The 23,514-nt window shown below is 43.4% G+C and overlaps 1 protein-coding gene across 4 annotated transcripts in view; it reads left to right on the forward strand.

Moving 5' to 3' along the window:
- GLIS3 (GLIS family zinc finger 3) overlaps positions 1-23,514 on the forward strand; it is a 444,686-nt gene that overhangs the window by 327,799 nt on the left and 93,373 nt on the right. For all 4 annotated transcript variants that reach the window (XM_049632910.1, XM_049632924.1, XM_049632916.1 and 1 more), the window contains 2 exons: positions 15,594-15,755; positions 19,854-19,964. In XM_049632910.1, coding sequence (XP_049488867.1) covers positions 15,594-15,755; positions 19,854-19,964 — 273 coding nt within the window. The remainder of the gene's footprint in view (positions 1-15,593; positions 15,756-19,853; positions 19,965-23,514) is intronic.

The following is a 23,514-nucleotide window of genomic DNA, read 5'->3' on the forward strand; positions in this document are numbered from 1 at the left end:
AGAATGAATATGGTTCAGCTGTTTGCATCGCGGTGTGGAGCGAGACCATGTTTACGAAGACACGTTCAGACATTTCCTGCAGAAAATATCTACGTTATTATGTCACTGTTTGGGGGAACGGCCCAAACTCTATCACTTCATGAAGAAGTCACTGAATATTAAGATAGGGAAGTTGGTGTAAAAGATCAAAGTATCAATAACCATCAGCCCATTTCAGGCTTTCACAATGACTTAGCAACTTGAAAAATGATCCGTGTGACCTTGATCACGGAAATGGCAAGAAATCCTGATAAAAAGGACCCTCTGTGTTTTAGAAACACCTAAGTGGTGTATATGCGCTAATTTCTCCAAAGAACTAAAAAAAAAAGCAAATATTCTCGAAATCGTTTATCATAAAAAAGAATGCTCTCTAGAAAAACCCAAGTTGATTTTTTTTTTTCTGGCCACATTCCCTTGACACGACTGAAACTTCCACCGGAATAGTAAAGACATGGTTACTTTTCTAGCAAGATGCAGAATTCACCAGAGAACCTACGTAGTGCAGATCCCAGGTCCCAGAGAAAACCAAGAAACGGTGATCCTTCTTCCCTTCCAAACAGACATCTGTGCGAGTATCTAAACCAGGAACTACATGAACAAGGATCACAATGTGGAGCTTTTTAAGGCAAACTAAGTAAGATTTCACAGGGAGGAAAGGCTGTGTTTGGGTTGTCCCTTCGGCCTCCTGGGACCTGACCTTCTAAAGCATGGCCTGAGGATAAGCAGCAGTTGTTTTTTGGTTTTTGTTTGTTTGTTTGCTTGCTTGCTTGCTTTTTTTAGGTGAGTAGACCCTCAGGTCCCAACCCCGACCTACCCAGTCAGAGATTTGTGAGTGATTATCTCAGGAGATTTGTGTGCGCATTAAAGTCTGAGAAGCACTGTCCTCGATAACACTTATTATGTGCTTGTTTCCAGCCTTACTCATTGTCACCGCAGGATAATTACTTGACAACTTCAGATCATTGATTTTTGATCACTCACTCAAGGATGATGCAGAATAGCTTTGCCATTTGGATGGTCTGACCTCATATTACACATCAGTCCCAGATTTTGTCATTTTCATTCGCTGAGCACCCGGCGGGCTCCGGGGACTACGCTAGGCTCTGGAAGCAGAGGGGTATAGACAAGACAGATGCAGAACGCGGGAGGCAGACATTACACGGATGATCCCTGAAATGTTTATTGAATGACATACGAGTAAATCATTATGAAGGAAATACACAGCGTGCAAAGAAAGTTCAAGTTGGGTGAGCTTGTGGTCCGATCCAGATCAGAGAGTGCCATGGGATCCCCTGCAGGGGGTGCTGCCCTCTGGAGGCTCCTGGTTCCGGCAGGGGGGGCGGTGCGGGGGGGGGGGGGCTCAACCCAATGGACCCCAGACAGGCAGAAGGGCAGCAAGGCCGACCACCAACTCCCAGCAGTCAGATGGCCAGTAAAGTAGGACACCAATGCTGTTAAGCTAACTCTTTCCCCCTTGAATAAACATTTTTATTGGCCATATGATTTTGTTTTTTTGAGGTGCCAAAAAGCTTACATGGTTTGCTCAAATTAGAAAAATAATAAATACCACAAGTTCAGAGAGCATGCAAACAAGAGCTCTAAATAGGGCAGTAGTGAGGGATCTTGATGATTGTCATTCTCCAAATTCTCTCCGTCTGGGTGGACCCTCTCCCCCTCTTGTCTTCAAGTGCCCCGCAGGGCCCTCCTCTGTCTCAACTGTGGCTTCGGCTGACCTCAGGTTGTCCCTCGGGACGAGGGTGCGGGCCTCATGCTTCCTCCCCTCCTTCCCTCCTTCCTTCTCTCTTTCCTGTTGATGTTGCTTTTCCATCTCAGACATTTCAAGTTTGAATTGGATTTGCATATCTAACCTGCTAATTACACCAATTACTTGCAAGGCTTCTTCGTTCTAAAAAGAAGTCTGAAACTGACCCCTTTCATTAAAGTCAGTGTCAGTTTGCCCTGAATTTTGGAGCTATGGAGACAAATACATTTTTTCTTCTTCTTCTTCCCCCTCCCCCTTCTCCTTGTCCCCCTCCTCCCCCCTCCTCCTCCTTCTCCTCTTCTTCTTCTTCTTCTTCTTCTTCTTCTTCTTATCTTATAAATGTATTTTTTAAAGGCCAGCTGCCAACGACTGTATTTTTCAGGTCCCAAACGCTCATGTTTCTGGTCATGTTTTTCTGTAGTACAGCATACATTCTTTAACTAAATACTACTTTTGAAAGATCAAAAGAAGGACTCCCTGCTTTCATTTTGTTCTTGGCTGTAACTCGTGGATGTCTTTTTTTTTTTTTTTTTTTTCTTCTTAATTTACGAGAAGCTTTCCTTCCCTCGGAAGAAAGAGAAGTGGCTCTGACGATCATAAAGAGATCATTAGCGTTTACTAATACAGTCTGTTCTTCAGTTGCTTTACCACCATGTCTTTTCAGTATTATTTACTGAGCAGCTGAAAGAATTGGGCTTTGAATTTTTAGATCACTATAAAGCAAGACCTATTGTCACTTATTGCTGGGTATAATTGCACCATATGTATTTAGTGAAGCTATTTATTCATCTCCCTGGTGAATAACTTTGTCAAAATGAGTTGAGATATTTCTGTGTGTGCAGTTGGAATCTAGAAAACATTTGCATTTCATATAGCACTTAGAAATTATAGAGGGCTTCACAAATATTTCTTTTTTCCTCCAGACCTGAGGGTCTGTTGAGTTCTACTCATCTTTTAGTATTCCCCATTGTTTGTTAGAACAAGCCCCGTGCTTATGAGTGTACAGTTTTTCTGAGTAGATTTTAAGCCCTAGAAACGTAGTTCTAAAAAAGAGAAAGGGAGGGAGGGAGGGAAAGAAACATTAGAATGCAAATAACTTGCATTTCAATATAGAATAACTCATTTGTCCATTAATCGACAAATCTGCATTGAGAGCTCAGTGTGCACACTCGTACATCATGAAGAGGCCCGGGCTGGCCCCTGTCTTGAAGGGGCTCACCTTCCGTGAGGATGTTCCAGAAGAAGGAGACTAAACCTAAGCTTGGGGACAGAGAATGCTTTCCTAAAAAAGGGATATTTCAGCTAAACTGTAAAAGATGAGGATTTAAGCAGGCAAATAGGAAGAAAACGTTTTCTAGGCAAAGGAAATAGCACGTGCAAATGCCCTGCGGTGAGAAAGGTCATGGCACCTTTGAGGAACTGCAAGACCAGTGTGGATGGAGCAGAGGGATGAGAGGGAAGGAGGGCGCGGCGAAGAGGACGAGGTAGGAGACCGTAGGCTGAAGACTGTACCACAGGAGAGCAACACCCTAAGATTTCCGGTTTCTAGCAGAGAACTCTGGTAGCAGAGTGGAGACTAGATGCGGGTGGGGGGAGAGGGAAACGGGTGGACCTGTCAGGAACATATTAAAGTAGACCACGTGGGAGAGGGTGGCTTAGATCAGGGAGGTCACATGTCGATGGAGAGAATAGGCATGTTTGAGAGATACTTCTGAGGACTTAGAGAGTACACGTGGGTCTGGGAAGGAGGAATGTGTCAAGGATTATGTCCAGACTCTGGGCCTACACTGCTGGGTGAATGGGGAACAGGGACTGAAGACTCCGTTTTGGGAAAGGTCACTGTTGGAATTTACTTTGGGGTGTCTGTGAGCCATCAGCATGGTGATGCTGACCAGGCGGTAGGCCTGGAGCTCAGAGGAGAGGCCTAGGCCAGGTTTAACAGCTGACAGCCGCGTGCCTTCTCACGTGACACGGGTTCCGGTGTGACGCGGGATTCTTCTGTACCGCCGAGGAAAACAGTAAAATGAGCTATTTCCTCCTTCTTGAGGAATTTTGCTCCAGATGGAATTAGAAGCACTTCAACAGATCCTTGTCCCCGTCGATAAATTGGTGGTAAATACGGGGACCCCTTCACTGGATGAAATGAGCAAGCATTTAGGTTGCAAGGTATTTCATTGTTTGCACCCTTGAGGTCCTTGTAGAATGCTCAGGTTGAGTGTTTCATGTCACGTCTCACAAAAGAAGATCAGAACCAAGAACATAAGGCTTAGGGTACTTTTCAGTCATCACTGATGGTTCGCTCTGTGCTCAGACTTTGGTGAGAGTGATTGGTATAATTTAGGAGGGTTGACCCTATTCGCTGCAGTAACTTTAAACTATTACTATTTTTCACTTCGTGAGGAAACAAAAGAAAAACAAATGTGTTTGCATTCCTTCCAAGACACGTTTCTTTCCTTCTCTCCTTGACCTTTTGAGAAGTGACATTCCCTTGGAGTTACATGGAGGAAAGAGTGGGTTAAATAATTGAGCCAGAAGGTCATGTTCAGCTGTGCAACTTTCTCAAGCCACTCAACCTTTCTGGCCTTAATTCCCTTCCTTCACTTGTAAAAGAGGGAGAAAATGTGGTCGCCTAAAAGACGATGATAATGATAATGGCTAACTATTTTTGGAGAACTTACTGTGTGCCAAATTCTTTCATGTCAGGATTACTGGCTCCATAAGACAATCAGGGAGATGAAATAAAGGAAGAAACGTGTCTTAGACGGAACATGTTTCACTCATCTTTTTGTAACTGTTTGCAGTGTGAGAAACCATGGAAGTTTAAATTTAACGAAAAGGCTAACTATTCCGAATAATAGGCCAGTATTCTCATCAAGTGAATACACCTGAGATGGTCCACATCCTACCCAGGCTTGACAGTTTTAGGTAGAATTTTATGTAGACCTGTCATTCTTGTGATCGATGGAGTCAAGTTCCAAAGAGAGAGGGTAGAAATGGTGTTAAGTGAAATAGCGAAGTCAAGGGAATTAGGATTATGATTCTCAGCCAGAGTATTTTCTTAAGAATTACAGGGATCTTAAAACTCAGGGTATGCATACAGCGATTGGATGTCCTGTGGGTCGCAAAACCTAAACGGTCATGATTTGGAAAGGGCAAACAGACCGAGTGACAACTGCTTGCCCATGGGTGAACCAAGGGATAATGAAGAAGGGGCAAGGCGTGAGAGCGATTTTCTCAACAACCGAGGGGAGGAAGGGCTCAGAGCGGCGATAGGTAATTTGCAGTCAGAGCAAGGAAGGAGAAGAGCAAGCTGAAGGCATGAAGCCCTTGGTACCTGCTATGTGCCAGTCAGGTGTGTGCAGGGACGGCCACGTGGACAAGCTCAGCTGTGAAAGGAAGAAAACTGGAAGTGATGCGTTTTGGAAGCAGGCGAGTGAGTGGCTCTGATGAAACAGTGCGGGTTGTCACAAAAGGTTGTCAGTCCAAGGACCCTGGCGCTGCCATGAGAGTCACGCTGAGCTCGCACCTTTGTAATGGCTGCTGGGGCTAAGGTTTGAGTTCCGTTATTTCCATATCTGCTGCTTTTTTTAAGCAGCCAGACACAGATGACTTTTAGCAAGTACAGAATTTATATTTAAGCGGTGCATAATGAAAATCGACGGCTTTTTGTTGAGAAAAAGCACAGTGTCAGGAAAATATCCCTATCACTCTCTTTCCCCCTGTCATGGTGGTGGAAATTTTACATTTGAAAGTGAAAAGGCTTAAGATATAATTTTTTAATCCCATCTTTCCTGCCCACTTGTATCTCTTCCAAAGCTTGTCAGGGCCAGATCTAGAATAGTAAGAGCCATTAAAAATTTGGCATCTTGCACTCTGTTTTTTGGAATAGACTCCGTGTGGGCCAATTTATGGTAAATTATTCTCTTCGTGTGTGAATTTCCTTTTCTCTCTTGGCAAATTCATGCTTGCCTCTACACCCCTGCACACAGATCTTAAACACACACATTTATTACAGAATCTGTGTGGGCTATGTGTGTAAGTGTTAAAGTGTGTGCCCATGGCTGTACCCACAAGTGCATATGCACATATTTGCACCTATGTGCTTATATGATAGCAAATTGACTTAAACAGTTTGTCTTGGAGGTTTGTGTTGCTGTATGTATGTTAGCATACATTCTGTTGCAACCCGCAAACAGTTTCTCAGTCAAAAGATGACAGAATTCAGCAATCATTTTGGGAAACACCATAGTAAATAAATATATTGCTTAGCTCTGTTAAACGAAGCATGCCAATTCTTAATAGAACTGAAGGCAAGCGGTGGCGTTTCTCATCTTTGCAGTCAAAGACGATTACAGGGGAGCCAGTCCACTGCCAAAGGGAAAGGCAGAGCCAAGGCCTTGCTATGGCCCCCGAACTCTGAACACAGAGAGCTCTGGAGCTCGGCGTCCTTGTCACCTGGGATCATATGGGGTGGCGGCGTCTGCCTCCCACCCGGAGAGCTGTCGGGTGGTGGGCAGGGGCAGGGCGTCATGCAAAATTACTTGACCTGCTCTTTGGGCATACTTGACTCGGGGCAACTCAGGGCACGGTCCCAAAGATCTTGTTTCCTTGCACGAGAAGCCCTGATGAGAGGCTCTTTCCTGGCATATTTGAGAGCATATTAGTTCAGCTTTTAAAGGGCAATTTAAAACAGTTTCTTTTCCTTTATGTATGAAGAAGGCACACATTTATGTGCCTCGAATTATTGCTAATAACGTGTTCCCAACGGGTCTGTGTACATTTAGCTTAAGTTTGGAAAAGGGTGTGGTAGGAAAACTGCTCGCTCACTTCGCCAGTGTTGCTGCATATTTCTCAGAACATTAATAAAGAGGTCAGTGCATCGCGTCCATGAAAAAATAAAAAGGTACAACCCCATGTGGGTATTGGTATTAGTATTGTTTCCCCACATGGTTAGATAGCAAAATAATTACATCGATATTTTACAGTAGTCGTATAGAACTTTCAAATCTGGCAGAACCCACAAATACGTTTTTATAGCTTTTGCGATGTTGATTATTTGACGTCACCATGAAAGCTAACTGGCCCTACCTAATTAGAAGGCCTTAATGAGCTTTACTACACAGGGAAGTCTAGGAAATCAATATGGTTGTTTTTTGGTTTTTTGGTTTTTTGGGTTGTTTTTTTTTTTTTTTTTTTTTTACAAAGAGTTCATTCTCTCCATTTCGTTCGGCATTTATTTAGCAAATAATCTGCAGTCACTTGAGTACATGCCAAGCACTGTACCCAGTGCTAAAACTCAGGCCCTTGTCCTCGTAAAGCTCACGGCCTAGCGAGGGGAGACACACACTCCTCCAATTAGCGTAGGGCCTCGTGTTGGCAGGGCAGCGGGCGAGGCCTGGTGGGCGTGTGGGGAGCGACCTTTTGGGCCTTGCTGAAAGCATAAAGGAAGGTGTCACAGAGGAGGTGACTCCAGGCTAGAGGGTCAGTCGTATGTCACCACTTACGGGGACTAGCACATGCAGAGGCCGACGCAGAAAGGAGCATGCTGCTTCATTAAGGAACCGCAGCTGGCCTGGCCGGCCGCCCGGGGTGGGGGACAGAGAGGGGGAGCGGGCCTCACCGCGCATGCGCTCAGCCTTTCTTCCCGTTTCTGTTTCTCCCCTCCCCCTTCCCCTTCCTTTTGCTTAATTTAGTTGCCTTTTACTTCGTCTATCCCTCTCTGTCCTGAAAGACCTGAAACTCGAGCGACCTTTTAGAAAAACGAGTTTTAGGGAATGTTTCTGACATTAAAAAAAAAAAAAAAAGTGAAAAATAATGTCTAAAATCCAAAAGTGGATTCTCTCACCTGTCAGTTTCCTTAGTTTAGTACATAGAAAATAATGTGGGGGGTGTCGGAGCGGGCTGGGTCAGGTCCCAGATTTACTCTGCAATACGTCTGTCTCCTGGAACGCCCTGTGAAGGCAGAGAAGGCAGCATAGGGCCTGATGATTCTGTTGTATCATCCGCAGAGCCTAGTTAGTACCGCATGTGCAAGAAACTCCGAATTTCCCAGTGCCTTTGAGGAGCAGGGGCTTGGTCACTTTGGTATACAGACTGGCACTGAAAGATTTGGAACGAGTGTCTTCGTTAATACAGAGTCGCACAACATCTGAATGTTGCTTTTTTGATACTCTGTGGTGCTTGTGTGGGTCCATGTGTGTGGAATCATATATGACATGTGGAGATCAGAAACACAGATACAAAGAAAATTAAGTAATTTGATCTCTTTCAGGTACATTTACACAGGACCAATTACAGGCCCTAAATATATTTGCTCTACTGATGTGTAATCATACCGCATTTACTGAGATCTGACTGTCAGCCTGGGAAACATACATGCTCTAGTGGATATGTATTTGCAGATTGCACGAAATCAATGCTAATAATAACAGCAGGCTCAGGCAACTTACTTATTATTCTATTTAAACCACGCCAGACAACCTTGTTCATTATTTGCCCGCTCACAGAATAATTATTTGCTTGAGATTATAGTTTTCTGGCATTGTACGGACACAACATGAGTAACATATGATACCTTATATTTGTTGACTAACTGGAGAGGGCCATATGATCTGACTTCAATACCCGTGTCGCACTGTGGGGTATATTCGCTTTCTGATTGCAAATACAGTGGGATGAGGTCCCACTTGTCCCCAGCAAGTTTCAAGCGTTACAAACCAGACACTTGATAATTTCCATAAAAATTTAATATGGTTCAAATGTTGGCACAGAAACAACATACTTCCCCCTACATGGTCATGTGGCTTCTCGAAAACATCGCTTTCCATTTTTGTTTTCTAAGCTGGACCCTCATTCGCTTTGCCACCTCTTGCAGAGTAAGGACCCTTTTGAGGATCGACTACTACCCATAGCCCACAATGTTAGGAAGCAACGACTTGCCTTAAGCCAGCAAGAAATACATGCGTAGTGCCCATTTGGGTAAAACTTTGTTTTAGACACATTTCTTAATCAAAACCAAGAGGCGCAAGAAGCCGGGAAGTTGCATTTATGAGCTAGTTAATAGATTCGTTGTGTACATCAGAATAACAGGGAAAAAAACCACAGTAACTGGGATCCCTTTATTACGGGTTAGGAAAACATTACAGAAAGGGTTTTATATTAATTCTACAAAACTTGTAATGGTTCCAGAAGATCTGGATACATGAGTCCCGTAGGTCACTTCAGAACTCCAGATGAGTGGTCCACGGAAAGGGTGGCTCAGGACCCCCGGGTGTGAAGCGCCTTCTCCCGTCTTGCTGCCGGATCCAGACCCACCGGCAGGGAAACTTGGGAGGCTGTCTCAGGAGGTGCAAGTGCACGTCGATGTAGATCTTTGGAATCTTTGGAAAATCAGTCTGGGGCGCCCCGCTCTCTCTGACGTCCAGAGAATTCTCGAAGGAAGCAGGGCTCACCCTACCAAGACTTCAGACCGTTTCCCAGGGAGGCCCCTGTGCCTCTGGGTGGAACCTTTGAAAAACTCTTAACGTCAGATATTATTACCTTTCGGCAGCCAAAAGGAAACACGGAAATCCCTTTTCTGTCGGTTAAGTTGTCCCATTACAGATAAGAAGGTGATTAGACGGAAAACATGAGGAAAATCACGAAGCGAGCACACGGCAGGCCTCTTCCGCGTCCTCGCCCCAGAATTAGCAGTCTGCAGGAAACACTGAGGGGAAGAAATTCCCCATTTCTCAGTGCAGTGAATGCGTGAACCAGATACCTTGAAAAAGCCTCAAAACATTTGAATTATTTCCCTCTTCTCCCTTCATGTCACACTAGCTGCAGACTGGTGTGCTGTCAATATAAGAATTTGCGAGAGCGTCCGGGGCTAATAAGAAGGCGCGGGGCACAGAGACCACAGGGCCGCAGCGAGGCCAGGCGTGTGTCCAGGCACGGAGGGCAGAGGCAGGAGAAACAAAATCACACGGCCCCGTGGGCCTCCGCCGTCTTTCCATTTTGTATCTTTCTCCCCCCTCCCTTTTTTTTCTGTCTTTTCTTCTTCTGCTTCTTTTTTTTTTTTCCCCCAGACAACACTTTCTGTTATCTTCCCACCCTAAATTTTAAAATTAGATTTTACTCTTCCACACTTTGAAGGATGAGGCTGCCACAGTTTGGTTCATCAAAAGCTGTCCCTTTCTTTATTCTTGCCCCAGTTCTTTTGTTTATTTTCTCTTGTCTTTAAAAAAAAAAAAAAATCCCGTTAAGCTCAGGGCAGTCTAATGATCCCTAGAACTGGGTTTCTCAAAGGGTAATCTTGGAACATTCAGCATTTAGAAGTATCACCCAGGAGATCTACCTGGAGCGTCAGTCCACACCTTAGGAATCAGAATCTGCATTTTAACAAGATGCCTGGGTGGCTAGTGACTCCTGCTTGAGCTGGGGCGCGCTGTCCCAGAAGGAAACTGGTAAAGCTTGGCTGAATACTGGATGCAGATTTCTCGCCTCCTTCAGATTTCTCGCCTCCTCCGCTCCAGCTTCGGCCCTCTCTCTCATTTACACCTTTTACAGGTATGTCCATGATTCGAGTGGACTTGAACTCTTGGTCTTACCGTGGAAGTCACCTTGACTGTATCCATGGCATTAGAAATATTTGCTGACCTTTCCGCCAATGCCTTTCACCATTGTTGTCTTTGAGCCATAAGGGGAAGATGTAAACTAGCCATAATTCATGGGTCCGTTTCTGGAGCTGCCCACACATCATAGCAGCAGCCGTCACTAATGGGATTAATTGGTTTTGACTGATGAAATTGTAAAAGCATATACCTCCAAGGGTCATAAACACTGCGCCTTAATTGAAATCAAATGTATATTTTAGAAAACCTTGCCAGCATCCTAGACTCCTCTCTTTTTGGATTTTGTTGACATTAGTGATGGTATAGAAATCTGATCAGGAAAGGTTTGCTGTTATTACGGCTTTGAGTATGAACTGGGCTTCTTAGTACTTTAAGTAGCTGATTAGGGGAGGGAGTAATATTCGACTTGATTATTGGTTACACATATGGAATAAATCCTATTTTAATGGTGTCTAATGAGCCTTTCATTTTCAAAACCTTACACAAAAGCCTCTAATAGAAAGGGAAAGTAATATTTCAAAGGTCATCTTAATACCACTTAATGTCAACAATCTGTAATCAAGCCAGTATATATGGATGGTGATTACAGTCCAGTTGTGATCCTTTAAATATGAAATAATCTCCTAAATTAGCAAAGTGGCGTAAGCTCAGGTTCTCTGGGTTTGAGGCAATTTATACTTTTTAATTAAAGTTTGTTACTTGAAAACGGCCTCAGAGTTAGAGATTTTTCTCAGAGTGAGGCTTCACGCAATGCAGTATTTCCAAAACCCATGAGATTTAAAGATCTGTCACTTCCAGTTTCTTGCATTGTTCTTCCACGCTCTGTAAAGTCACCGAAATGTGCAAATGGGAAACGATGCTTTCTCTCAACAGGGGAATGCAAGGGCTGCTAGAAACCAGAAAGTTGCGCTGGTCAGGAGGCTACTGAGGGAACCCGTAGGCAATAACCTCTTTCAGAACCAGGTATCTGCCTGGCAGCAGATTCAAAAGTCAGGAATTTGAAAGAATTTCTAGTACGAGACCGGCATTCTGAAATTTTGTGCCATTTGCCGGGTGACTAGAGAGAACCTGGCCTTCCTTCCACAACAGAGATGTTTCCAGGCCAGGGCTATTGCTGGTTCGCAGAGCTCTCGGCCCCAGTGAGAAGTGGGTGAATCCTGCAAGACGGTTTACTTCTGTCAGGAGATTTGAAGCAAATCGACGGTGGTTAGGATGTGAACGGCATTCATGGGTAGGATAGAGTGTCAGAATCTCCTGGAGGGCTTATCAACACTCAGGTGGCTGCCCCCCACCCCGCCCGGGGTTCTATTCCGTACGTCTGGGTGGGGCTGGGAATTCCGGGATTTCTGGCAGACTCTCAAGGCCTTGGGATGCTGCTGGTTCCTGCAGCGCCTCTCTGAGAATCCCTGCTCAAGGTTCATCAGTATGTAAGTGGCTGCTTCCTTCTTCCCAGGAGTGAAGTTTGAGTTTCATTCATATTCCTCCTCCCAGTGCCTAACACATAGTACCCTGCTCAGAGGGCTTGCCCAGTGTTTGCTGGGGACAAAGAAAGAAGGTTATTTACGTGTCATTAACTAGCATATATCAGACCCCTGCCCCACCCCCACAGCCTCCCTCCCACATTACCATCGTGTATTTGTCTTTCTTTTGCATTCTGTGTTTCCTCCTTCTGCTAACCCCCTTGGATTCTCAGAGTTTGTTTTTCTCTTTTTGCATGCTGCCTTGAACCATGGAACCTCGGGCTTGGTGGTCTGGTTCTACCAGCCCCCCCAGCCAGTCTGGAAAGGAGAGGACCTGAGAGTAGTCTCTTGGTCAAGTCTAGTGTAAGGCTTGCTTGGTGACAGTGACCCAAGCAGGCAGGTGACACTTTGGACCTTAGGTCTCAGGATGGACGTTGTACTTTAGGAAACCTGATAGGAAAGCATTTGGCTACCCAAGGAAACAGTCTTTTTGTGGTCCTTGCTTTCCTAGGTGTAGATGTTCATTCACAATGTGAAACTCACTCATTAAAGATTTAGAAAACATGAAAAAAACAAAAAGGAATAACAACATAATAATAAGGAAAAAGGCATCCATTTGCCCAGACACCCAAAGCATCCAGTTTTGGAGTATTCTGTAACAGTCTTTTATAGTTCTATCTAAATGTTAGTTTATTTTTAATTCATTTGCATTTAACTGAATTTATAAATCTAGGGGTAGAATTGCCCTGAGGGAAAGGAAATTCTTGTGTTGAATTACAGGGTTATTCCCATAATGAGTGATAATGATTCATTACAAAATGGTTTGCTTTCAAGTCTCATCCAGACACCATTAGACAAACGAACGGCACCTCCTTCCTCTTCTGGAGAATTATTGGTGTGGCAAGTTCAATCAGGTGTTCAATCATCAGGCCAACCGGCCGTGATGCGTTGGGTGCTAGGCCCCCCAAGGAGGCACTTGTCGACCTCTCGGTGCCTGACTCTACTGGTTTGGGGTTCATGGTTTCAGGTGAACTTTTTCAGCAGGAACGGGTGGGTGGTATATATTATGAGCCCCTGAGTCCAAGAGGTTGCCCTTCTCTTGCCTTTATTCACACAACCCAGTAGGGTCAAACCCCTTCACTGTTAATCTTTTCCCCTAAAAATACTCCAATGCTAGTGCAGGTACCACAGACACTGTTACCTTCCAGCCTTTCTTGCTGCCAAGGAGACATCTGAGACCAGCTGGATTTTCAGGATTTTGTAGATAATCTTGTGGTTGTCATTTTCAGTCTAGGCGCTCATAGTTTCTTCCGTCTTTGCTCTTTAAACATGGTCAGGATGTTCTGAGATGCAGGTCACTCTTCACTCATTCGCTCCGAATGCCACAAGCCGCTTAGTCTTCGGTCACTGCCCCCGTTAATAGTAAAAATAGCGTATTGGTTGATTTTAACTGGACATTTAACAGGAGAGAGCATGGAAACACCAGTCTGACATCCAGTTTATGTGCCATCAGGTGGACGGTTTGATTTAGTTCTAGGACGTGTTTGAGATCCCCCTAATCACTCTGCAGTAGATCGGGGAGGGGGGAGTGTCTTGTTTGTCTGGTGCTTGGGGAAACCTCATTCACCTGTTCTAAAGGGGTTCTCCAACCCCCATGTTGGTGCCTCGACAACGTAGCCTTCTCTCTGACCAGTGTCTGGGACGACTGGACCACAGGGTGGAGGCTGGGGCCTCCCCGGGTCTGGGTCTGCACCCTGGAGCTGGTCCTGGAACAGCATCTCTCCTACAAAAGAGCCTTGCTAGGAACTGGACTACAGGCTTGAGGGGTCCAAGACCACAAGCTCATCTCAGACCCCGGTAGGGCCCACCGGCTGACTCCCACGGCAGATCGGCTGAGCTCCAGCACTTTGCTCTGAGTTGTCATTCGGAGAGAACCTTAAAAACAGAGGTTTGTTCGGGAGAGGCCTCTTAGCCATGAATTGGGGGGTCAACATTGAGCCCCTTTATTCTCAGATTTGAGACCCACTCGAAAACCTGCAGAGATAAGCCACTTAACTCCTCTGTCTGTCCCAAGCAGCGTATCATCGTATGCCTTTCACTCTGTTCAAAAAGCAGTGGCTTCATCAGCAAATCCTCTTCTGTTCAGGCTAAATTTATTTTTATGTGAAATCGAAATCAGGAAAACACCAAAATTATTTTAAGCAAAATATCAAAATTGAAATAAACCAACATATGTCTGTGAAACATGTATAACTCTCAATCAAGCGTAAGTGCAACTTTCATAAATTTCTTAAAATACTCCAGCACGCAAAATCTGGACGACTTCAATAGATGGAGTTATGACATGTCTGATTATCCTTTCTCCTCAGTTCATCCTTCACTTAAAGATGAAATCTCAGATAGCCAGAGCCTGGCCAGCCCTGGGTCATCCCTTCCTAAACAATGTACCCCGCGCTCCATCATCTCTCACGATAAGTGAGAGAACCGAGGAATTTTATAAAATGTCTTATGGTAAGGTTAATTAATACCTGCTGGCTTTGAATGGAAACCCTCTTAAAGTTACCTCCTTTACTCCTATTCTGTCCTTCCCCCTATCGTCCCATGTTCCTCTCCAAGAAATGAGGTTTCTTGATGGCTCGAAACCTACCAGGCTTTGTTCTGGTACCTTTTCCATGTTTCTACGTTTCCTTTGCAGCGGGGACTCAAATGGGATTCAAACTGTCAAAGCGGCATCAGCACTCTAGGGCTTGGCAGTGAAGAGCGAGTCCGAGGGGGTGTGCCCACCTCACACTTAGGCTTCGTTTACAGGCTTTCTCTTCCACGTTCTGTTTACTAGATGGCCACTTCAGGACTGGACTCACTGTGAGCCTCTGACATAACAGCTGTTATTTGACCCACAGAAGACATGAAATGAATAGTACCATCAATAAATATTATTGACAAACCAGTAAAGCATTTCTTGAAATCCTCAGCCCTTCACTTTCAGTTCCTCTCTTCATGAGCTAGGTAACAACATTTCTTAGAAAAACAAAAATAAGCAAAACGATCACTCTTTGGAAAACGTGCCCAGCACTGAAATGAATTGTGTTCCAGTTCTGCTTTTAAAAGTATGCTAAAAAGACGCCATCTCATTAGGCTTGGCGTCACAGTGGACGTTAACGGAGTCATTCTTTGGGGGAGTTGAAAAACTCCTTAAGATTGTTCGGGAAGCTACGATCGTAACGATTCCACGGAAACACGCTGTTTCCATCTTGGACTCTGGGATCTGCTGCTCACCTTTATTCTCATACTTCACTTTGATTTTTTGTTGTCGTTGTTAGTTTATTAGTTGTCAAAAGTTTCTTCCTTCCTGGTTCCTTCCATTTAGACCAATTTGGAAATGGAAAAGTGTGTTAATTTTTTCATAAATCTTTAAGACACGCATTACTGTATTTTTATTAACTGAGCCAGATGGTTCACAGCAAATTTTCTCTGACATAAGTAATCACAGAAATCAGGTTGGGACCCAGATCTGGTGTGGAAAAATGCAGTTCACATAAGTATGGGGATATTTTTAGAATATTTGTTACTGTTTGGATTTCATTTTATTTTATTATTTTTGTGTTTTGGTTTTGGCTAAATACACACTAAGGACCTTTTTTTTTTTTTTTCTTTCCTGTCCCCCCAGACCCAAACAGTCAAGCTCCTTCTCAACAGTTGAAACTTGTTTTCTTTTTGCAGTTTGAAGGTTGCAAGAAGGCCTTTTCAAGGCTTGAGAATCTCAAGATTCACTTGCGGAGCCACACAGGCGAGAAGCCTTATTTGTGCCAGCACCCAGGCTGCGAGAAGGCGTTCAGTAACTCCAGTGACCGTGCCAAGCACCAGAGGACACATCTGGACACTGTAAGGACAGCATGGGCTTTCCAGCTGCCAGCCCCGAGCCCTGAGCCCCGGTGTGAGGAAGGGCCCATGTGATAGTGGGACAGGAAGGTGTTTGCTTTATGGTCTGCAGGTTATAGGGACAATGCCAAGGGCAGCAGTGGAACCTTGGTAAAGGTCCAGAAGGGGCCCCGTCTGGCTCTTTCCTCATTTTTCTGTAGTCACAGGTTACCCTAAATATTATAAGCGCCTGAGACAGAGTTGTGTGTATGAAATAAAGGCATTTCAGGGGCTGTCGCATAACAGGTTTTAGTACAGAGAATGACTGCTGGGGATTGGACATCATCATAAGTATTCAAAGATCGGGATGCTGAAGTAGATCATATATACTGTTGCTGGAGAGGAAGCATTGTGGTTTTGGGGTTTTTGTTATTGTTGTTGTTGTTGTTTTGTTTTTTTACCCGGGTTCTTTTCTTATTGCCATAAGAACTTTGAGGCTGGCATGGTTACTGAGTGAATCTGGCCTTTTGCTTTAGAGAAGCCACCTGGCATTTTCACCTTCAGGCGATCTGCAAAGAATCCGCACATCTTTCCCCAGGGTTAAGTTTCCCCGGGCCGCTGTTGTGTTAACAGCCACAGATCCATTGGCATAACTCCTGTGAGAACGATTGATTGCCATTATTCCACCTTAACTCTCTCAGTGCTGTAACATTTTGCTCGTTTTCTGAGGCTCTTTTACTTTCTCAGTTCTGTTGATTGTCCTCTTTGGCATCTCTCAAGTTCCGATGCCATTTTCCTTACACGGGGCCAGGTAGACTCCGTGCAGTTTCGCTTCACTCAACAAAGCCATCAGGATGGATGTCTCGTACACATCCCAGAGCTCTTATCCCACGTGCTTGCAAATAATATATTCATGGCAGTACTTTTCCAGTGTTAACATTCTGATGTCTATTATTAAACTACACCAGAATTTGAATTTTGAAAAGATACTGTTATTTCTACACACCTTCTCATACATATTTAAGATTCTTCTGATGTTACAGTTGACATATTTATTAAATTTTATATTAGTCTCTATTAGTCATATTGATAGAAGTCATTTCAGCTATATGTCACATACCCTTTCTAAACAGCATTATCTCCTAAGATACATAAATGTGAGGGTTTGCCTGGTAAATAGCCGAAATATAATTAGAGCAATATGGACACAGCATAGCCCCCTCCTGCTCTAGCTGGATTGAATCCCATGATTTTAGGACCACCAGAGTGGAATGGTAAGTGAATAAATTTGGTGAATAGCAGGATGTTTTAAAGGTAGAAGTAGGGGGAAAAAAGAATAAATTATGTTAAAATGCCCTATTTTGTAAGTCTAAAATGGCCTTGGTAGAATCTAATAAATTTTCCAATTTGTCATTAAACTTTATCATGGGAGAATGAGCGTTCACAAGACAAGATTGTCTTGAGAAATTGCCTCCACTCTAGCTAGTTATCTGTAGTTTGTAAGAACTATTGTAAGCCTGAGTGTTACGGCTCTACAATACCCTTCTTCACTTGGAGCTAATTTTAGCTAATCAGACTATGAGCATTTTCTAAAATCATTTTGGAATTAAAAAAAAAATCACGTTTTAAAACTTTTGAGGAAAGCTACCACAGATAATAATTTCATGATTCAGTTCAATGCAGTAGCTTTTAAAACCCAGCTATTTTTATTTTTTTTAACTACCTCTCTATTAAATCTTTTAAAACCATCGTTCCTCCTTTTAAGACGCAAACCTACCTCCTGTTTAAATTTTTATTGCATTAAACGAATTGTTAAGCTCTTTTTAAATCGTGCAGAAATTAAGCATTTGTTTTAAAAAGCAAACTGTAGCTGCTTGAAGAATGTATTATTTAAATTTAGGCCCCCATTTCCTTTCATTAACCACTCCTTATGCTAATGCTGTCAGAATTTTGGATAAAGTATCTTTTCTTCAACTCAGGGGATTCTTACAGGAAAATCATTTTTCCCAAGTTCAAAATTCTAACCCTGAAAAGTTTTATTAACTTATTTCCCTATTAGCATCTTACTGTCTAAACAGGGGAAATGATTTTACAGTGCACATGGAAAATATAGTTTAATAAAGCATAGCATGCCATTTAAAGCTGGGGTAACCTGAGATCAAATTACCAGTACACCACTTGGACCCGCCCCTGACATTGCTGTTTTGGCACACTGATCCCAGGTGGCTAACAGCAGGGGAGAGAGTGAAGGCCAGCTGGGAGGGATGATGAGATGTTTCAAGAACATCCCAAACTCAAATACAAAGTGACATTACCCATTCCTTTTCTTTTCAACCCAGATATTAGTGACCATGGTAATAACAATAGGGTTGGTTTATATAACGTGTTAATGTTCCCAAAGTTGTTTTTTTTGTTTCTTTGTTTTTTTTGTTTTGTTTTGTTTTTTTTGAACATGCCACATCTCCTCTAGTGCCAGAATGCGAGTTTATGTGGTCACAACATGACCGCTAATAGAGATATTAGCTGGTTGTTCCCCTAAAGCCAGGGCCGGGTGGGGAAGGCTATGGCAAGACTGCTGTGTGAACCCAGAAGAGATTCCCAGGTGAAAGAAAACTTTTGTTTGCCCGAGGGAAACTCGTTGACTAGTGACTTCAGCCCATGTTGGCTCGCCGTTGGCAAAACCTGAGATACGGAGAGCCTGGTGCATCCAATGTCCATTGTTAGCATTCTAACATGTGACCCAGGACCCAGCATACCATGAAACCATTCAGACCTGTTGGGTGATTCAGTCAGTCAGTCACTCAAGGAACAGAGACATCAAACTTCGAATTCAAATTGGGAGGTGTCAAACTAAATTATATATTCATGACTTTACGTGGTGCTTGGAATCAAAAATGGCAGAAGCAAAAAAGTGAAGCATAGATACAGCTTCCAGCGGGGCAAGAATCCACGTATATGTTGGTTCCCAAAATGACAAACATCCACATGAAAACAGGAGCAAACTGGAAATAATAATTTTAAAAAATCTGAATTTTTCTTTTTTTTTTTTTTTCTTTTTGGTCATTGGAAGAGCAGGTTCCTAGAGTAAGAATCCTATTTTAGGGGCAGGGTTTCACTTCTCCTGCTTACATTTCAAATCATGGGGGCACAACTCCAATTAACGTCACCTACTGAGAGGTACAAAGTGACTCTAAGCTGTGACTTGCATAGTTTACCTTGCGACTTCTTCTTTTAGTTCTTTGAGTAACCAGTTTCGCTTTAGTTCATAACATAAAAGCCAATACTCTCAAACCCTTGCTATGAATTCTGTTGTCACAGTAGGCATAGGTGCTAAAATTTGAACTGATGTATGGCGTGCTCCCATTCATTCATTCCTCATAATTGTATACCCGTCACCAGGGGTGCAAAAATTAAAAAGATTCTGGACTCAGCCTTAGGCTCTGTACCTCACATCTCAGGAGCCTGGGGGCGTTGCAGGTGGCCAAAACTTGTGGTCTCCTTACACTCAGCCAAGAGCTTATGCGTGTAACCCAGCTGAGCACCGGGCCTCCCCTATACCTGTCATACCTATAATAAGATTAATGTTTCCCTGGCTGAGTTTGCATGTGTCTGTTGTTTGAAACCTGTGGTCTCTCGCTCACTTTCCACTAACACTCCCTTTTAATTCTCTCCTTCTCTCTGAATCAGGTTTCCTCTGAAACATTCCCAGTCCTTTCTGGACTTTTCTGCAGCTTCTTTATACCCGAACTCTTAGAGAATGTGTGTTTCCTAGTTTCTGACAATACCAGAGGTTGTTTTCAGGGGAACAGAACTGTAAGTATGACTAGAGATGCTTACTAATGATTCCCACATCCAGAAATGCCACAAGATGTTTTGCGGGGAGAGCACACCCCTAAACGCTGCCTCCTCGTTTCTTGAAAGTTGACTCTCCCCTTTGCCTTGATGCAAACTTACTGGGCTTTCTAATTAATACCCACAAGTATTACCCAGCATTTCACATCAGTCAGTTGGTAACAGTTCATGCTCTGAAGTCAGTAGTCTTGAGTAAATCTTCCCTGGTCACCTCTATGATTTAACTACAGCTGTTTTGTTTTTTTGTTTTTTTTTTTCTTTCTCATTTAGAAACCTTATGCTTGTCAAATTCCAGGATGCTCCAAACGCTACACAGACCCAAGCTCCCTCAGAAAGCATGTGAAGGCACATTCTTCCAAAGATCAACAAGCGAGAAAAAAGGTAACTTCGAAAGAGAATGGATCTAGCCAGAAAAGGCACATTTGAGTTACTCTTGCAGTACTGGGACCTTGTGCAGGGCCCTGGAATTCTTCGACTTCTCAAGGTAGTTTCATGCATTAGACTCTCTGAGGGGGACATCTTCCCCGAAGTAACAGCAGTGCTGTGGTCTGCATAGCTCGTATGACCAGATAGGAATTTCTGGGGGAGGGCCTGTATGATAAGAATCAGAGGAAATAGTAAAAGTCACCTAAACCGGAGAGTAACAAAAGGCTTTTATGGAGATTAAGTCCAAATAGCTAAAGAAAATTGAATTGGGAAAAAGAGCACAACAGAAAGCCTTTCTGGAGGTAAGTGCTTTTTCCTAAAATATCAATTGGCCAAAACCCTGTTAGTTCTGATGGAGAAGGTAGGTGTATCTCCAGGATGAGTAAGTGCAGAATATCCCTCCCTTTAAGCTTAGAAAAAGACACGTTTCTTCATAGGTGCTGTGTATGGAAATCTGAGAGAGGAACTGAACCTAAAATGGCTTTGATATCGGTGAGGAATTAATGCGGCTTTTAGCGCACATAGAAATCGTAGAGTTTTGGATTTGGGAGAAATGTTAAAGATCAACCAGCCAACCTGTCTGACTCTGACTGACTCTCTCTCTCTCTCTCTCTCTCTCTCTGTCCCCACCCCACCCTCTCTTTCTCTCTCTCTCATGATCTCGTAAGATCTCCAGCAAGTGGTTGGCCCCATGGTGACAAGGAGTTTAGCAGCTTTCGAGGTCCCAATAACCGAGTTTCTAACTTTTTGGACCAATAAGCAACTTCTCACCATGGCAGAAAACCACACTGAGCTGACCTTAGCTTTATGAGTGTCTCATTTGTGTTGAGATGGTACCTGATTCATGTAAGGGCCCTTCCTAACAAATTTAAGGGAAGTCTTAAGATTCACAATACTTCAAGTCCCCATGATGTGATTGAACCCCATGACCCTGGTGTTCAGGTCACTGTGGCTTCTAGTTAACTAGAATCGTGCATTCTTTCCTGGTTTATAGGGATTTAATGCTTTTATGTTGGGAAATGCTGTGTAGTCTTTTTTTACTTGAGGTTTTTCTTCTTGAGAGGTGTTAGCACAGTGCCAGTTGAAGGCTCATATATGGAAAGAATTTGACCTCTTCCCTGCGAATTAGAAAAATGCCCAGTTGGAAGGATTTGATAGATGCTCTTAATTGTATGTAAACCCACTCTTGTAAGTCAGTTGTTAAATCATTTTTTTTTTCTGTAAGTCTCTTCTATTGGAATACAGTAAACTGATAACAGATGACCATTAAACCCACACTGAAGATATTCCTGTACCGTAGAAGAGTAAGGAACTGCTAAGTGAATTAATAATCTAAAGCTCTAAGGAGGACACTTAATATTTGAACAACACCAACGTTGCATACTGTGTTGCAGGACCACGGTCTAACGGCTTTTGCCATTATCTCCGTGTGTATCTTGTGAACTTGAGCTGATAAGTTGTCTTTGTTTAAAAAACAAAAACAAAACAGGGGCGCTTGGATGGCTCAGTCGGTTAAGCATCCCAACTTCAGCTCAGGTGGTGATCTCCATGAGCTCGCAGTTATGAGCTCGAGCCCTGCATCGGGCTCTGTGCTGACAGCTCACAGCCTGGAGCCTGCTTTGGGTTCTGTGTCTCCCTCTTTCTCTAACCCTCCCCTGCTTGTGCACGCACTCTCTCTGTCTCTCTCTCCCTTGCTTGCTCGCTCTCTCTCCATCAAAAATAAACATATAAAAAATTCAAAAAAACAAAAACCTTCTTGAGAGTTTTTTCTCCTAAATCTGACCATCCACCTCCCACGTTGTCTGAAATGTGTGGGGTTTTACCATACTAGAAAATCTATCCTAAGACTGGAGAACACCTTCACCTTCACAGAGAGTAACACCTGCCATGGACATGAGGGAATATAAGTGCCACATCCAGACAAATAAGCATCACATTGTGTAGTCAACTTAAGAAGGTCCCCTAGGTTGACAGTAGGTATAGAAACATAATGAGATATTTTCAGGGATCATTAATTAATTGGTTTCTATTGTTCAGACGTGGTCTGTCTCAGCCTCTATATAAAGGAAGACTTAGTTTGGAGTGTGTGAAAGATTCTTGAAGCACTAATTTGAAAAAGAAAACTGGACCCGAGGCTGCAAAATAGAAATTGATGGGCAATTTGTGCAGACAGCCTTCAGCAGTGAGGCTGGGTAGCCAGGGTGTACTTTCGAGGAGCTATACGATAGCCTAATATCAAATACTGCATTATGCTCTTAATTTTGTCTTCTTTAAAGTGAGGTACTCTGTGCTCATTTAGCTTTTAATGTGCACCTTGTTTCCTGCAAATGGCTGAACTGATGTGGCTGCCTTTCATTGCCCAGACCTTAGTGACCTGTCTTTTTTAATCCGAAGATTCTTAAAATCTGTTACGAATCAGTGACAAATTAATCTGTGGAAATTAAAACAATGAAAGTCGCCCCATCCGATAAAAAGAGGAAATGCCACCCCCGGGAGAAGCATTGTGAATAAACCTGAAAGCAGCCAATCCACACTTTAAGACCTCGAGCGGTAAACTGGTCTGTGATATTTACATGGTGTACAACGTTGTTACAAGACCTTGGAGAGATTCTAATTGCTAACTCACATCAGTGCTTGGTATTTGAAATATTTCCTGGCAGCAATAATAAACTAAAAAAAAAAAAAAAAAAGTAAGAAACAATAAACCTTTTAAGGCAGAATTAAGATTATTTACGACTTTAATTAAAAATTGAAAACTGGCATCATTTCAAAAAAGCCTTTACAAAAATGTGAATTCATCAAAAATAACCATAAAAATTCCAAGGTGATAAAGGCACAGTGGAGTAATGATCCCAGCCCTGGGGAATTGTTTTGTTGAAAAGAATAAAACCCTTTTCTGTCACACCCTGCTAGTCATGGACTCGTTTAATATACCCTGCCTGCCTGCTTTCCTCTAATCCTCTTTTTAACCTCCCCCTAGACACTAAATGACATTATTTGGGTCTTAACGTTGCCGGCTTTATGAGGCCCTGCTCTGAAATTCGGGCCAGTGAGAAGGCTCCCCGAGCCCGAAGACAGACGCTCATCATACGGCAGAGACCTCACGACCCTGGCCGTGGGCATATGACCCTTCCCCACACCTGTTGGATCCTACTGAAAACCAGGAACCTGAAATCTTAGCTAAATATTATTCAAGCTACGAAGAGAAAAAAGGAGAAGGGCGGGGGAAGCTCTTCGGCAAAGGAATTGGGATAATTTGGCTCATGGCATGCAGAAAATAACTTTTCTCATTGCCTAACGTGTGCACACCCACTCACTCCATCAGGGGAGAGCTGACTTCTTCCGCGGAATGTGCCTTCCCGATCTCGAGTCCATTAAATAGAGGGCTCCACGAATAAGCGAGTAGTGAGACACTCCACTCCCCAGCGATGGTCTCCAGCGAGAATAGAACTTAGCCTGCAGAGCAAAAGGCAGAATCTGTCCTTCAGTTCTGCCCGATAATGAC

Source organism: Panthera uncia, chromosome D4, assembly GCF_023721935.1.
Source record: "Panthera uncia isolate 11264 chromosome D4, Puncia_PCG_1.0, whole genome shotgun sequence".
Taxonomy (NCBI): Eukaryota; Metazoa; Chordata; class Mammalia; order Carnivora; family Felidae; genus Panthera; species Panthera uncia.